This window comes from Apium graveolens, chromosome 4, assembly GCF_009905375.1.
Source record: "Apium graveolens cultivar Ventura chromosome 4, ASM990537v1, whole genome shotgun sequence".
Taxonomy (NCBI): Eukaryota; Viridiplantae; Streptophyta; class Magnoliopsida; order Apiales; family Apiaceae; genus Apium; species Apium graveolens.
The window spans coordinates 85,028,094-85,043,868 of NC_133650.1; the positions used below are offsets into that span (position 1 = coordinate 85,028,094).

General features: G+C 34.3%; 1 protein-coding gene across 3 annotated transcripts; it reads left to right on the forward strand.

Moving 5' to 3' along the window:
* Positions 1-8,135: 8,135 nt before the first annotated feature.
* Positions 8,136-13,670, forward strand: LOC141718138 (cullin-3A-like). Of its 3 annotated transcripts, none has more exons than XM_074520514.1 (3): positions 8,136-8,263; positions 8,484-8,681; positions 11,506-13,670. In XM_074520514.1, the coding sequence occupies exons 2-3, from the start codon at positions 8,521-8,523 to the stop codon at positions 13,544-13,546; spliced, it is 2,202 nt and encodes a 733-aa protein (XP_074376615.1). In that variant the 5' UTR covers positions 8,136-8,263; positions 8,484-8,520; the 3' UTR covers positions 13,547-13,670. The 3 variants fall into 3 exon arrangements, with proteins under 3 accessions (XP_074376615.1, XP_074376614.1, XP_074376616.1); XM_074520513.1 differs by having other exon boundaries at positions 8,236-8,374; XM_074520515.1 differs by lacking the exon at positions 8,136-8,263 and adding an exon at positions 8,300-8,318.
* Positions 13,671-15,775: the final 2,105 nt, after the last annotated feature.

Below are 15,775 nucleotides of genomic sequence, written 5' to 3' on the forward strand. Positions count from 1 at the left end.
ATTTAAGCAGTTGTAGATCTTCGACTTGGCTTCTTCATTTTATGATCTCTCTGATGTCAGGAGTTGTTCTGAGATAGTTTTTCAACAAACATTTCTCAGCATATCTTAGTTCATCAATCATTCTCCTTTTAACATCTTTAAGCTCTGCGGTATCTTCACCAGTTTGAAAGATTGCAGCTCTGAGATCATTAATCTTTGCTTTTCTCAACTCCTGATCTAGTCTTATGACATAAGCTTTGTCAGACTCTAGATTGAATTCAAGTCCCTTAATACCAAGATACGTTCTGATCTGTGCAGTATTAGGCTTCATATCAACAATATCACCATTGTGATCTTTGTACTTTGGAACATATATACTGTCAGACTTAACAGAATAAAGCCTTTTCTGTCTCTGAATCTGTTCTTTTAAGTAGTTTGCAGCAGTCCCTGTTATTCTGTCATCCACTTGAAGTAAGAAAAGTACATGCTCCAATTCTTCAAAATACTTCAATGGAATGGCATTTTGTCTTATATGATAAACCCTACCATCTATCATGAAATACAACATGATGTATTCTTTCAAGTAGGTATGGTAAACCATCTGTACATATTCCAGTTGATTCAATCTCTCAGGAGTTGCTCCAATACCTGGTTCACTCAAGGAAGTTGGATCATTGGTAGTGTTGTGTACTCTTCTTTCATCAGCACTTCCCAATCCAGTTTTATCTCTAGCTTCCTTTCCAGTAACTACTCTTGCTTCAAAACCACTTGCAGTAGTCTTCAAAGATTGAGTCTGTTTTGCTTTAGTGAATCCTGGTAGGAGTGTCTTTGATCTATTTTCTGATATCAAGTTAACTTGAGCTCTGTCAGAGGTTACTTGCTTCTTTTGAATATCAGAACTTACAATTTCTTGACTCTGAACAACTTGAGCCATGTCAGAGGTTTTTTTAAGAACTTTTCTTGAAGTCAGAGCAATATCATCTTTTTCATCAGTAATTTCTTCTTCCTCAGGAGGTACATAAGCCTTGATAGGTTCACCAACCTTTTCTTTACCCTTGGATCTTGGATCTATCTGTGGTTGTGATCTAGCCAAAGTTTCTTCAGTATGTGTCCTTTCTTTGATCACAATGCCTTTAATTTTTGGAAGTGACTTTTCAGAAGCTTCAGATTTAGATGTGACTTTCTCTGATTTAAGTCTGGCTTCTTCTTTCTTTAAACTTTCCAAGTCCATTCCTGGATTTTCTTGAAGAAATAACTGTCTTGACATTTCTTCATCAAGATCTAGAAGTTCATCAGAACTTATCCTTTTACCAGCAGCAGAACTTATTCTTTTCCCAGTATCAGAACTTGTCCTGTGACTAGCTTGTCTTGATGTGAATCTTCTACCTTGACTATGACCACTACCCATTCCAGAGTTTCCTTGGTCATCTTTTCCATCATCCTTTCCTTGCAGTGTCTTGTTAGTTTTGCATTTGGACTTAATTACCTTCTCCCCCTTTTTGGCATCAGCAGGTAGTAAAAGAGAGATAAGTAATTCCACTGAGGATTGGATTTCAGTAAGTTGCGATTGCTGAGAAGCTTGATTTGTCAGAATGTCATCAAGTTGAGCTTGTTGTTTCTCTTGAGTTTTCTCAATATAAGCAATCCTGTCAATGGTAGGTTGAAAGAACTTTTTCTTATCAATTTTCCAAACTTGTTCTTGTTTGATAAAGTTCTCCTGAATCTTGTGTAGCTCTGCATGAGTAGTTGAATGAAGACCTTGTAGATGTTTAGTACTCAATGCAGTGACTCTAAGCTGGGTTTTAAAATCATCAGAATTTAACATTTCATCAGCTTTAGTCAAGTGCTCAGCAAGATGTAATGCATTTGGAACACATGAAACTGAGTTCCATTCCTTAGTCCACTCCTGACCTGCAGGAGTTTCACTCCAAGGTACTGGTGCATCCCTGATAACAAACTCCTTTACCAGTTCAGACTTAGGAAGAGTCGGTTGAGGAGTATGTCCTGAAGGACCTGCTTCATCAGCATCTACAGTTGGAGCAGCTTCACCAGTATCTCCAGCATTTGCAGCATCAGAACTTAAAGAATCAGTATCTTCTGATAAGACAACAGTGTGAGTAGAAATGGAGGCTTCAACATCCTCTAATTGCTGATCTGATATTAAGTTCTGATCAACAGCCAAATCCTGATGCTCACCTAAAGTCTGATCATCAGCATCTTGATGCAGAGAAGGTGTTGTTGATAACTCTGGAGTTTGAACAGCATCAGTAACAGGTGTTGTGGAAGGATTATTTGCTGTTGGAGCTTCTAAGAAAAGTATTTCAGGCACAACCAGGTTCTGAATATCAATTTCAACACTTGTTCCTGGATCAACAAGAGACACAGATGGTGAGATAGCCTTGTCAGATACAGCTTCCTGAGATGGAGTTGATGGAGAAGAAGTGACTGGAGCAAATTCCTTGTCTTGTGAGATCAGAGATTCCTGATCCCCTTCCTTAGCTGCTTTCTCTTCATCATCTGAAACTGGCCTTTGTGCCCTCTGTTTCTTGTACTTCCTTGTTGATTTGGATTCTTTGGGAGTTTCAGGAACAGTCATTCGTCTAAGCCTTTTGAGAAGCTTAGAACCCCCAATATCAGAATCCTTCTGAGAAGTTGCTTTCTCAGCTTCATATACCACAGGTTCTGAAGAAGGAATCTGTTCCTCAGAATCTGATTCATCTCACAAAGTAATCCTCCTCCTCTTTTGAGGTGTTTGAGGAACAGTCTTTGTTCTCTTTGGCTTAGAGGATGTAGGCTTCACAGTAGGTGCTGAAGAAGAAGGTTGAGCAGTCTGTGAAGTGGAGAGATAGGATTTGAGATAAGTTCTGAGGGTAGGCTGAGATATACCCTGAGTGGTAGGGACCGATGTGCTGACTCATTATTGGGATAACATCAAAGTTTGAACACTTGTTGCCAAAAGCCTTGGTGATGCAATCGAAGAAGAAACTCCATTCTCTTCTGATATGAGCCCGTTTCAACTGTCCAAGTTTCGTCAGACTCTTTTCATATCCCAATTCAGTCATTAACTCCCGAAGTTCTGATTCCTCTGGTATAGAGAAAGTACAATCTTCTGGAAGATGTAATGCTCTTCGTACTGTACCAGGAGTGACTACATAGGATGAATCACCCACTTGGAAGATAATACTGGGAGTTCCTCGTTTACCACCATCATCAAAAACTCCAGTCCTCCAGAACCTCAGAACTTGTTGACTTGAAAATAATTCAGGCTGAGTTAGGGCGTACTCAACCTCACTATGTGCAAGAAGATCTTGCACAAAGTGCAATTCAGATGGAGCTTCAGTGTGATCAAGAACTGCAGCATAGTTGTTAGGGACAAACTTAGCTCCATCAATGATTAAATCCTTTGGTGCCATGTGAAAAAATTGAGAATTAAGTATGCCTGTTAGGTGTTTGATATAATGTCGTTGGACACCTGTCAGACATGCAGTAATAACGGATAGTTACTGGGCTCGAGAAAACAGTAATCATTACTTACCCATTTGCCGAGTTTCAAGGAAAAACTGTTCCATTTATCAAGGGAAATAATTTTAATTCAAAATTTAACCCGTTAGCACTGATTGAATTATTTTTCACTGCAACATTAATATTCTGAAAATAAATCATGTTCAAAATGACCGAGATAATTTCGATGAATAAGTGCTGACAGAGAATCAGAACTTAAATAAAAACAAAATTTAAATGGTCATCAGAATATCAATCAGGATTTATCAACACAAGACAAATAACTCAGAGATCAAATCTTGAAGTAAAAACAATTTTCATTAATATATCAAGACAATACATTTATGAATTGGAAATTTACATCAGTACTTATACAAGATTTTCTCTAAGCTTCTAATTCTAACATCAACAGCCTTAGTCCTAGCTAAGAAGCCTGACAAAGCTGATGATGAAGAAAAACAGGAAGAAGACGAGATTAAGTCATCTTCTTCTTCCTACTCTCGACAAACAGAATGACGAGTCTGATGATTCGCTCTTGTTGGCGGAGAGCTTCCAGGAACATGGTCATCCTTACCTTCCATATGGGATATTCAGATGGTCTCAGTATGGGAACTCTGATGGTCTCATACCGACTCTGAATTTGTGTTTTTGGTGGTTCCTCAGTTGTGCTAGGCTTAGTTGGAGTTTCTGTGTCCGACATGATTGTGTTTGGATCTTTAACTGTATGTGTGTTAACAGAGTGGCTCTGATACCAATTGTTAGGTCACACACACTGTAGAGGGGGTGAATACAGTGTATAGCACACTCAAATCGAACTTTAAGAACTTAAGTAACAGAAAACAAACTTTATTGAAACAATAAACTCTGTTACAGTATGGAACTGTTACCTCTCAGTGATGAACAAATATCACGAGAGCTGCTAGGGTTACAATGAATAATCTTTTCTAATAATGATAACACTTATAGTGTAAACCCTATGTCTGTGTTTATATACTACACAGTTACAAGATAATCGCTAATTGATATGGAATATAATTCTGCTTCCTAAAATATATCAATCAGATATCTTTTCTTCCAAGTATTCCATTCTTCACGGAATTCCTTCTTCATGCATATCTCTTCTTATGTTTATCTCAATCTTCTTTCCTTTAATCAGCTACTGTCCTTATCTGATTGTCCTTCAGCACTTAAGTTCTGATATCTATCTTTTGATGATTATCTCCTGATAACATACGTACTGATATCCTTAAGTCCTGACTTCCAATATAAGTACTGATCAACAGTTAAGTACTGATTTATCCTGTTCAGTAAGATCTGAAAGCTAAACATAAAACATATTAGCCATGACATTGTCAAATATATCTAACATGATTTATGTACATGCATAATCACTATTAACATCTAGTGAGCCAAATGATTACTTAAATAACATTCATTAATAATTATTCAAAAATTAAAATTATGTAATAAATAAATTGCAATAATTTATATAAGGTATTTATATTATCACTGACAAATAATCTATATCTAGTTTTTACGCAACTGAGTATCAATCATGGTTGTAACATAAAAATAAATTATATATTATAAAGACTTATTATTGATATTCATGATTTTTTAAGGATTCGAAGGAAAAATTATAATTATATCATTATTTAAACCGTTTTTAAGTTCCTTTTATTATTACTCTAATATTTCTTCATATAATAATTTGATAATATTGTTTACTATTCTCCTAAAATAAATATTTTTCAATTTGATAAAGTTTTATAAATATCAGTTGAACTGGTTAATTCATTCGAATTATTGAACAATATATATTTTTTAAATAGTATAGAATGCATTGAATCAAATGTTACAATATATTATAGATATAACTTTTATTTGAATAATTCAAAATATAAAAATAATTCAAAATATTTGTACAATATTATCTTGATCAATGAATATTATTTATCTAGAAGAATTCTTTTTTAAAAAGCTAGTTTTTTTTAAGTGAAAAATAAAAAATAAATCGATTTAATATATCATCGTAGTTTTAAAAAATCTCGTGAGATCTCATATCTTTCGAATATTTTTAAAATCGGGACAAGTCCCAAAAATAATAATACGCTACCAGTGAAGTTATTAATTTTTATATAAATAATCAATTGACTTGATCTTATAAAACCTCAAACACATTAATTTATATTAACATATGATATTAAAAAATTTCACATTATTGGTAAGATATTCTCGCAGAACTTGTAAATTTAAATTTACTAAAGGTAGAATGTGACGATATTTTTCGGCCGTGTCATGTAGTCAAATTTCGAGTATTTTTTGAAGAATGGGCCAACTTCTGATTTCAAATTCGAAATAAAATAAAATGCTTTGACTCATTATAATTCGAACTCATCTAAATATGTAATACCATTATAGATTATTTATATATAAGCGATTCTATTTTCAATATTTTCTTTAAAAGTTATATATGTACATTTTAATTACTTTTTATAATAATAAAATATGTTAAAAATATATGAGATACAATTTCAAACTAAAAAAAGATTGATAAATAAGATAATAATTCATTTATATACAATGTCTAATTTTGTATCCAGAATATAATTCTTTAAAATTAACTGTACAAATATTGAAGTTTCCATCTTTTTTTTTGCGGAATTCAAGTAACTATCTTTAAAGTTAAATAAATTTCATTTAGCACACTTACATATTATGTGTATGATAAAAAACACATGTGACATTATGGTGTAGTGGTATGAGGTTGTATAGGTGAATGAAATATCTCGAGTTCGATTACCATTCTTTCGTCGTCACAGTCCTAGTAACACTTATATAACTAAACCTACAAATATCTGATGGTCGTCCCAATCCTACTAACACTTAAATAACTAAACCTATAAATATATGATAAATACCTACTCTAAGCAAAACAAAACAACACCTAACTAGCATATTAATATTTGAAATAGTTGAAAGAAAATTTCTATTATTTGGTAACTTCTTTTCATTAAAATTAAACTTTTAGAATTTGAAAAATAATATTGTTTCTAAAAAATAAATGTGTGTTATAATATAAATAACTTGATATTATCATTTATAATTAATAGATATTATAGCAATATAAATAACCTGATACTATTTTTATCTGGTTGTGCATATTGGACTTATAATACAAGTAAAAATAAAACACAAAATTAAATTTCAATTTAATAAAAATGTAATTAGAATGTTTTATAAAATTAGACAAACAATTCTACAAATTAAAATAAATAACACAATTTATGTTAAATACAAGTGAAATATTGTATTAAATAAAAAATAATAATATCAAATCAAAAGTAATGTGTTAAATTGAATAACACCATATAAAAATAATATTAATACAGGGAATATAAATTGTTAAATAATCAATTAAACCGTTTATGTTTACGCATATTGAAATTATAATACAAATATATAACAAAAAATTAAATTTTAATTAAATAAAAATGTTACTAGAAATTTTTATAAAATTAGACAAACAATTCTACAAATTAAAATAAATAACACAGTTTATGTTAAATACAAGTGAAATAAAGTATTAAATAAAAAATAATATTAATACAGTCCAAAGTAATGTATTAAATTCAATAACACCATTTAAAAATAATATTAATACCATTGAAAATAATTTATCAAATAATCAATTACATCATTGATGTTTATATTAAAAATATGCATATGAGTAATTAAAAATCAAAATTATTAAATATAATCAAAAAGAAATTGAAAACCATTCAAAATTTATAAGAATTCTAAAAGAACAATTAAATAAACTACTAAAAATACATAAAAATTAATAAGAAAATACCGTGCATTGCACAGGTATAAAACTAGTTTTATATAGAAGAGATGAGAGCAACTAATTTGGTTTTGTGAAGTTTTATATTTGATTTAATTTGGTTGTTGGTAAAGTTGCATTTACGGCTTAAATACATGTATTTTTGGTTTGTAAGGATTGCAGATCGAAAAAGTAATTTTATAAATTTTAAAATAAAATTGCTTTTGAAGTTGAAAAGAACGCATATAGTACTTTTTAAAAATTAAAATAAAAAAAATCATATTTTTTAATTTATTTTCAAATAGGTCAAATTCTTGATTTTTTTTAAAACAGTGTAAAAATAAAACCCCAAAAACTTTTAGATAAAAATATACTAAACGCTAGTTAACATCAAATAAGATCTAACCGCTCCTACACATCGCGCTCATGCTATACCTTGGCACTCAATCGTCTGTCTTGTAACACAATCATTGAAAATTAAATTTAAAATAAATCGGTGACGGAGGAGTTGTTAGAGTTAGGAGAAATTTGAATAAATTTTATTCGACAAGACTATTCTGAATATTTTTTAATGGCTATAAAATTGTTGTAACATACTTTAATGGCTATAGAATTGTTGTAACATAATTATTATTTTTAAAATGCATTGCATTGCATCCCATAAAACATGAAAAAATGATCAAAAAGATTTCATGATTTCGTTGCTACCTCACGTATGAGAGAATGCAGGCAGAAGTTATCATTTATGCAACTCCCACCCAATTTGTTCTTATCTGTACCAGGTTACAGGCCCATTTCTCTTTTATTTTCCTTCCTTTCTAAAAAATAAATAAATAAATTATCAAGTAGTATAAGAAATAATAGTATTACTATTATTTATGTAAAAGAAAAGTATCTGAAATTCAATAATTAAACACAAAAATAAGACTTGCAAGTATCCTCATTTTGCCAGGACCGGTGGGAGCCTCTTCTCTTCTCTAGTATATAAAAAATACATACATACATCTCTCTGGTTTCTATATCTTCTTCTCAACCAATTTTCAACTTTTTATTTTGTTAATCATTCATGTAATTACGTTTATTTATTTTTATAATTGAAGTGTTTTAATTGTTTAATTTGAAAACCCTAAGCTAATATAAGGCTCTTGTTGTTCTTGTTGTTGTTGAATCGGAGCAGTTGAGAATTGAATCGGATTGATATCGGAGAGGAAAGGATGAGCGCCCAGAAGAAGAGAAATTTTCAGATTGAGGCGTTTAAGCATCGTGTTGTGGTGGATCCTAAGTATGCTGAGAAGACTTGGAAGATTCTGGAGCATGCGATTCATGAGATTTATAATCATAACGCTAGTGGTCTTAGCTTCGAGGAGCTTTATCGGTATTTTTCTCTCTTTCGGTTTTGTTTCGCTGTTTTTTCCAGGTTTTTGTAGTATGATTGGTGAATTTTGCGTGTTTTTGTTAGTTGTTAGGTTAGTGGAATTGTGTGGATTTAGTTGTGTTTGTGTGTGTGTATGTTCAGGTTTGATATTTATGGAGGTTTTTGTGGTTTGATAGATGAATTGTGTTTTAGTTTTTGAATGTTGAGGTCTGATGTGGTGTGGTTGTGTTGTTTACGGAAATGGTGAATTGTTTTTCGCGATTAGTTGTTTCTTGTTTTGGTGGATTGGGTGGATTGGTTAGTAGGGTGAGATGCTTTTTGACTTGGATTGTTTGTGGAATGTGCTGTTTTTGTTTATGAGGGAGTTTGTGGACACGGTTTTTGAGTTTCTAGGGTTACTTTGAGTGGATTATATGGATGGCTGTGTATATGCTTATTATTTGCTGTTGTAGTCCAGTATTATGTTTCTGTGTATGTGTTCGGAACTGCTAAATTGTTTGATATTTGTAGGGTTTGCATTTGGTGCGTAGTTGTTTGTTATGTTGGTGGGTAGATCTGATTGAGTAGTACGGTAAGATGCTTCTAGACTTGGACTTTTTTAGATTGTGCTGTTTTGGTTCATGACGTAGTTCGTGGACACTGCTTTTAGGGTTAGTTTTAGTGGATTTGTCGTTGAAGTTGTGTACTGTCTTATGATTTGCTGTTGAACTCCTGTGTTATGTTTCAATGGTTGTGTTGAGAAATGGTGAAATACGTAATACATGCACAATATGCATTTAATGATTAGTCTTGTCTTGTTTTGGTGGGAAGAATGGATTGGGCAGATGCTTCTAGACTTGGACTTTTTTAGATTGTGCTGTTTTGGTTCATGACGTAGTTCGTGGACACTGCTTTTAGGGTTAATTTAAGTTGATTTGTCGTTGAAGTTGTGTACTGTCTTATGATTTGCTGTTGAACTCCTGTGTTATGTTTCAATGGTTGTGTTGAGAAATGGTGAAATACGTAATACATGCACAATATGCATTTAATGATTAGTCTTGTCTTGTTTTGGTGGGAAGAATGGATTGGGCAGATGCTTCTAGACTTGGACTTTTTTAGATTGTGCTGTTTTGGTTCATGACGTAGTTCGTGGACACTGCTTTTAGGGTTAATTTAAGTTGATTTGTCATTGAAGTTGTGTACTGTCTTATGATTTGCTGTTGAACTCCTGTGTTGTTTCAATGGTTGTGTTCAGAAATGGTGAAATATGTAATACATGCACAATATGCATTTAATGATTAGTCTTGTCTTGTTTTGGTGGGAAGAATGGATTGGGCAGAATGGTAAGATGCTTTCAGACTAAAGTTATTTGTGCATTGTGCTGTGTTGGTTCATGACATACGTATATATAATATAATTTGCGGTTATGGGAAGTTGGAGATATTGATGGAGTGAATTGTTGTTAAGTTTTGATTTGTTGTGATTGTTTGATGCTGCCCTAATTGTTTTTGACCTAGTAGTTATTTTTTTTTCTCTTTAATCCGTGTGTCGGATAGCGATACACATTTACTAGTTACTACTATAATTTTTTATATCTTTTGAAGCACTTGCATAAAATTTGCTGAATCACCTGCACTTGTAATCTATTTATTTCTATAATAAGTATATTTTGTTTCTTGTGTGTATGTTCCATGTCATTGCCTAGTTCTGTTACCAAATTTTTGAGATTCTTGTATGCTGTTCCCGTTGCATATTACCTGAATTTATATTACATATTACATGATACAAAGTACAGTTTCTTTCTTTATTAAAAAATGTAGTTAGACCTTTACATCTATGGAAAACAGCGTCCTCATTCTTCAACGTCCAACCTTCACGGATTTTGTTTCTCTTGTGCCTTGTTAATATAATAGAAATTTATGAGACTCTCATCAGCATAACGTATTCGTTTTATTAGCATACAAAGTAACTAAATTTCCAGTTCATTTATTTTGAACACTAAACACGTTGCCAAATGATTTAGTTATTGTTTTAAAAGCAGATTTTAGTAAATTTATGCTACCTATTATGCAATATACTGCAAACCTGCTGTTCGAGTAGTGTCAAGTAATAGTGCTGCCTGGAACTGCCTTAAACCTTGTAATATATCTGTTCTTTATCAACATGATTTAACTTAGTTGATGCATCTTGCCTAAAATGAATTGTCCTTATTGTGTTTAAAATTGCGATGATTGCTTATCTTAAGTAAATTGTTTCCATTGACTACTGATAGTTTGAACGAGTGCATATGGGATTTCTGTTCTGAAATGCAAATGAGGTGCTTTGACAAGTTCTTATTCTTGTTATTGTCTTTACTGTGTTGATATTTTCCTCTTTCTTCTCATTCTCTCCCTTGTCCGTACTTGGTGATGTTATACAGTTCTTATTGGAATTTGTTTACCTATGCCATTTCTGTTTTCTGAAGTCAGTATGTGGCAAATCATGATCAATGTTAATACTGTATCTTAGAAATGTTTATGATTGATTTATTCCAAATACCTAATATTATATGTTTTATGTTGAAGATAATCACATAGAACAACAAGGTATAAGAGGTTGACCTTTCTTGGTAATTATCTTTCCATGTTAAAACATCGAAGCAACATTTTGGTGTTAAATGTGTGTCATTGTGCATCTTCCTTTTGTTAATATTCATTATTGTATTTAGGATGAGTAACGTTTCATTTACGTTTTTCACACTATATGACATGCATCTTCTTTTTGTGATAATGTATCATTACACTGTACAGTGTACACATATAATTTACACTTCTGATCTTATATATGCCTATGATTTCAAAAACAGGAATGCCTACAACATGGTCCTGCACAAATATGGCGAGAAGCTATATTTAGGACTTGTATCGACTCTGACATCACATTTAGAAGAAATAGCAGAATCAATTGGGGCTGCACAAGGACCTTCGTTTTTGGAAGAACTTAACAGGAAATGGACAGATCATAACAAGGCTTTGCAAATGATCAGAGACATATTGATGTACATGGACAGAACTTTTATACCTAGTACACACAAGACCCCAGTTAATGAGCTCGGCCTGAATTTGTGGAGGGACAAGGTCATTCACTCTAACAAAATCCGGACAAGGCTTCAGTCTACACTTCTTGAACTTGTGCAGAGAGAAAGAACTGGTGAAGTAATAAACCGTGGTCTTATGAGGAATGTAACAAAGATGCTAGCAGATTTGGGTTATGTTGTTTACCAGGAAGACTTTGAGAAGCCTTTTATCGAGGTGTCTGGTAATTTTTATCGTGGCGAGTCTCAACAGTTCATTGCTTGTTGTGATTGTGGGGAATATTTGAAGAAAGCTGAAAAACGTCTTAATGAGGAGATTGAGAGAGTGTCCCACTACTTGGACTCAAAAACTGAAGTAAAAATAACAAATGTGGTGGAGAAGGAAATGATTGAAAGTCATGTGCAGAGGCTAGTCCATATGGAGAACTCGGGTTTAGTAAACATGCTTGTGGATGATAGATTTGATGATTTGGGAAGGATGTATAGTTTGTTCCGCAGGGTTTCAACAGGGCTCACATTAGTTAGAGATGTCATGACCTCTCACATTCGGGAGGCAGGTAAACAACTAGTAACCGACCCTGAAAGGTTGAAGGATCCGGTTGACTTTGTGCAACGGCTTTTGGATGAAAAAGACAAGCATGATAAGATCATTATTACGGCATTCAACAATGACAAGACATTCCAGAATGCTCTCAATTCCTCATTTGAATATTTTATTAATTTGAATCCTCGTTCCCCCGAATACATTTCTTTGTTTGTTGATGATAAGCTTCGTAAAGGACTCAAAGGGGTTAGTGAAGAGGATGTAGAGACTGTACTGGACAAGGTGATGATGCTTTTCCGCTACCTACAGGAGAAAGATGTGTTTGAAAAGTATTACAAACAACATTTGGCTAAAAGGCTTCTTTCTGGCAAGACTGTGTCTGATGATGCAGAACGAAGCTTGATAGTAAAGCTAAAAACTGAGTGTGGTTATCAATTCACTTCAAAATTGGAAGGTATGTTTACTGATATGAAAACGTCCCAAGACACAATGCAGGGGTTTTATGCCGCAATGGGTGGAGAGTTGGCAGACGGGCCTACACTTGTTGTTCAAGTCCTCACTACTGGATCTTGGCCAACCCAGTCAACTACCACTTGTAACCTTCCGTCGGAAATCCAAGGTGTGTGTGAGAAGTTCAAGAATTATTATCTTGGCACCCATAGTGGTCGGAGGCTGTCTTGGCAAACAAATATGGGAAATGCAGATTTGAAAGTAACCTTTGGGAAGGGCCAGAAGCATGAGTTGAATGTGTCTACATACCAGATGTGTATTTTGATGCTCTTCAACAATGCTGATCAACAAAGCTATAAAGAAATTGAGCAGGCAACTGAGATACCAGCCTCAGACTTGAAGAGATGTCTACAGTCACTTGCATGCGCTAAAGGGAGGAATGTCCTTCGCAAAGAGCCGATGAGCAAGGATATTGGGGAAGATGATGTCTTTTTCTTTAATGACAAGTTCACAAGTAAATTCTACAAGGTGAAGATAGGTACAGTTGTTGCACAAAAGGAGTCGGAGCCAGAGAAGCTGGAGACACGCCAAAGAGTGGAGGAAGATAGAAAGCCGCAGATTGAGGCAGCAATAGTCAGGATCATGAAAGCTCGGCGTGTTCTGGATCACAATAATATTGTCGCAGAGGTCACTAAGCAGCTACAGTCGCGGTTCCTCCCCAACCCAATCATTATTAAGAAAAGAATTGAATCTCTGATTGAGCGGGAGTTTCTAGAGAGGGACAAAGAGGATAGGAAGTTATATCGTTACCTTGCTTAAGAAGTGTTCTCTTTATGTTTTATTTGTTCTATAAACTTCGGTCGGTGAAAGTCTAAAATGGAATGATGTTAAAACTATTGAGATTCAGGTGGATATTGAAACAGTTCTGGATGTTTTAGTGTCTTTTGAGTTTTATACAGCAGGTTGTAATCTTCTGATATTTGTTTTTCTCTTTCCCTGTTAATGATCACAAATCCTCTCTGATTGCCATTAGTATTAGCATGTGTTATGTACAAAATACGAATATAAGTAAATAAATTAAGCATCTGGTTTGATATGAATATGATCAGATTGTTAGTAATTGATTTTGTTTATTTTATAAAATGGGCTGGGTTCTATCATCTATAGAGACCCCCCCCTTGTCACATCTTTGCCGTAATATCGATGTCTGTTTATCAGAAGAATTTTCATGCCACCTCTAAAAATTTCTGGCCTTTTTTGGGTAAAGTCCAGACATTTTTTATTGTAAACTGCTGGAGAAATATACATTACTTCACGGCTAACGCTATGGCCATTGACACTAATGAAAAGGTTAATGGATGCTATTGGGAAGGTGTTGAGAAGTTTGATGAGCACGAACAGAGAAAGTTTGTCTTTGCTGTATCTGAGGTACTGGGGAATCCGGCTCTGGTACGCTGTTGATCATAATCCAGCAGCCCGACGAGGAGGACTTATACAAACAATTACAGCAATTCTATATCATAATCACCATATATATATATATATATATACACATAAATGAAATAAAATGGAGGACTGGAGAATGGAAAACTTGGTAGTTTCTAACAAACAGTTTGAATCAACATTATATGCAGAGTACTTCTTCTCTTCCAGTTCCAAAAAGAAAAAATCATTTGCTTTAATTAAGAAAGAATGAAGACTTCATTTTTAATCAAATACTTGACACACACCCCATCTCTCTCAATATAATTCAATCAAAACCAAACAAAGCAAGCAATATAATCTTTCATACATGTGATCACACCTGAATTACCATAAAATTATACATTAAGCAAATTAATTACATCATTTATGCTATTTGTATACGTATCTGTTACGCCCAGATTCCTTCGGTCAGTTGAACATGCTTCGGCCTCCACAATGTAGGCTTCGGCTACTACTTGAAAGTGAAGAAACTGCGAGTGATTGTTCCCCCGATTCACCTCCGGTGTGAGAATAAGAATCTGGTTGTAAAGTGGGTAAAAAATACAAGAAAGTAGAGTTTTAGAGAGAAAAATGAGTCCCCTTGTTTCTGACTTTCCCTGGGATTTTATACCTGTTTCTGCTATGAATGCTTGTACGTTACTCATCATTAAGGAGAGAGTGAAAAAGGGGTGTTATGTCTTCAGCTTTCCAACGGTTGGGAGGAAATGTGGGACTTGTCCTGGGCTCTCCGTGGGCCTTCGGCACATGGACCTGGTGGACCTTCGGCCCAATAGCTCAATCGTCAGATGGGCCTTCGTTCGGTGGGTCTTATTGGGTCCATAGCCAACATGTCCCTGTCCTTCGGCTAGTCCTTCGGGTGGGCCGATGGACATTGGTTCTGGCCCAATTGGGGCGAAGAAACCCTAGGGCAACCGCTTCTGTTTCGCTTCGATCTTCGTTCGCACACGTGAAAAGTTTGTGGAAACTTGTGGATGCATTAATGTGACAGCTATTGGCACGTCGTTTCATGGCTCAATCTCAGCCATTGAATCTCAACCGTTTCGATCTGGGACATCCATTTCAAAATCCCCTAAACGTCGCCCTTTTTGGCACCCAAACTCAATTTTGGGCGCCTATATAAGAGCCATTGTGCATTTCTTTTTCCTTTTAACACTTCCAGTTTCTCACAAACAGTAACAAACGTCGTCGAGTTCTCCAATCACGGGCAACAACAACTCTGTTTTTCCAGATCATCCCATCTCAATCCAATAGCATCTTCAAATCAGTAAATTCCCTTTTCCTTTCTAGTGTTCTTTATATTTTCATGCAAGTTTTTGAGTTTTATTGTTTTTGCATGTAAGTCCAGAGGCTCTTTTCTGGGCTTTTGTATGTGTTTCGCTGTTGTGTTTTGGGGTTTTTTGGTTTATGGGATATTTTCTGGGTAGTTAATATGAGTTTTCTGGGTTTTGTTAGTCTTAGGGGCGCCCCATGGGTTTAAAGATGGCATACGAGGCGTTTTCTGGCCAAGAACTCTCTTCGGGGGGTTCTTGGCTTTAGAACGTCCTTCGGGAGCCGACCCAGGGT

Excerpts from the sequence above, each read along its gene's own strand:
- LOC141718138 (XM_074520514.1), top strand. The coding sequence starts at position 8,521 with ATGAGCGCCCAGAAGAAGAGAAATTTTCAGATTGAGGCGTTTAAGCAT. Across the intron at positions 8,682-11,505 it reads AGCTTCGAGGAGCTTTATCG|GAATGCCTACAACATGGTCC; the intron begins GTATTTTTCTCT and ends TTTCAAAAACAG.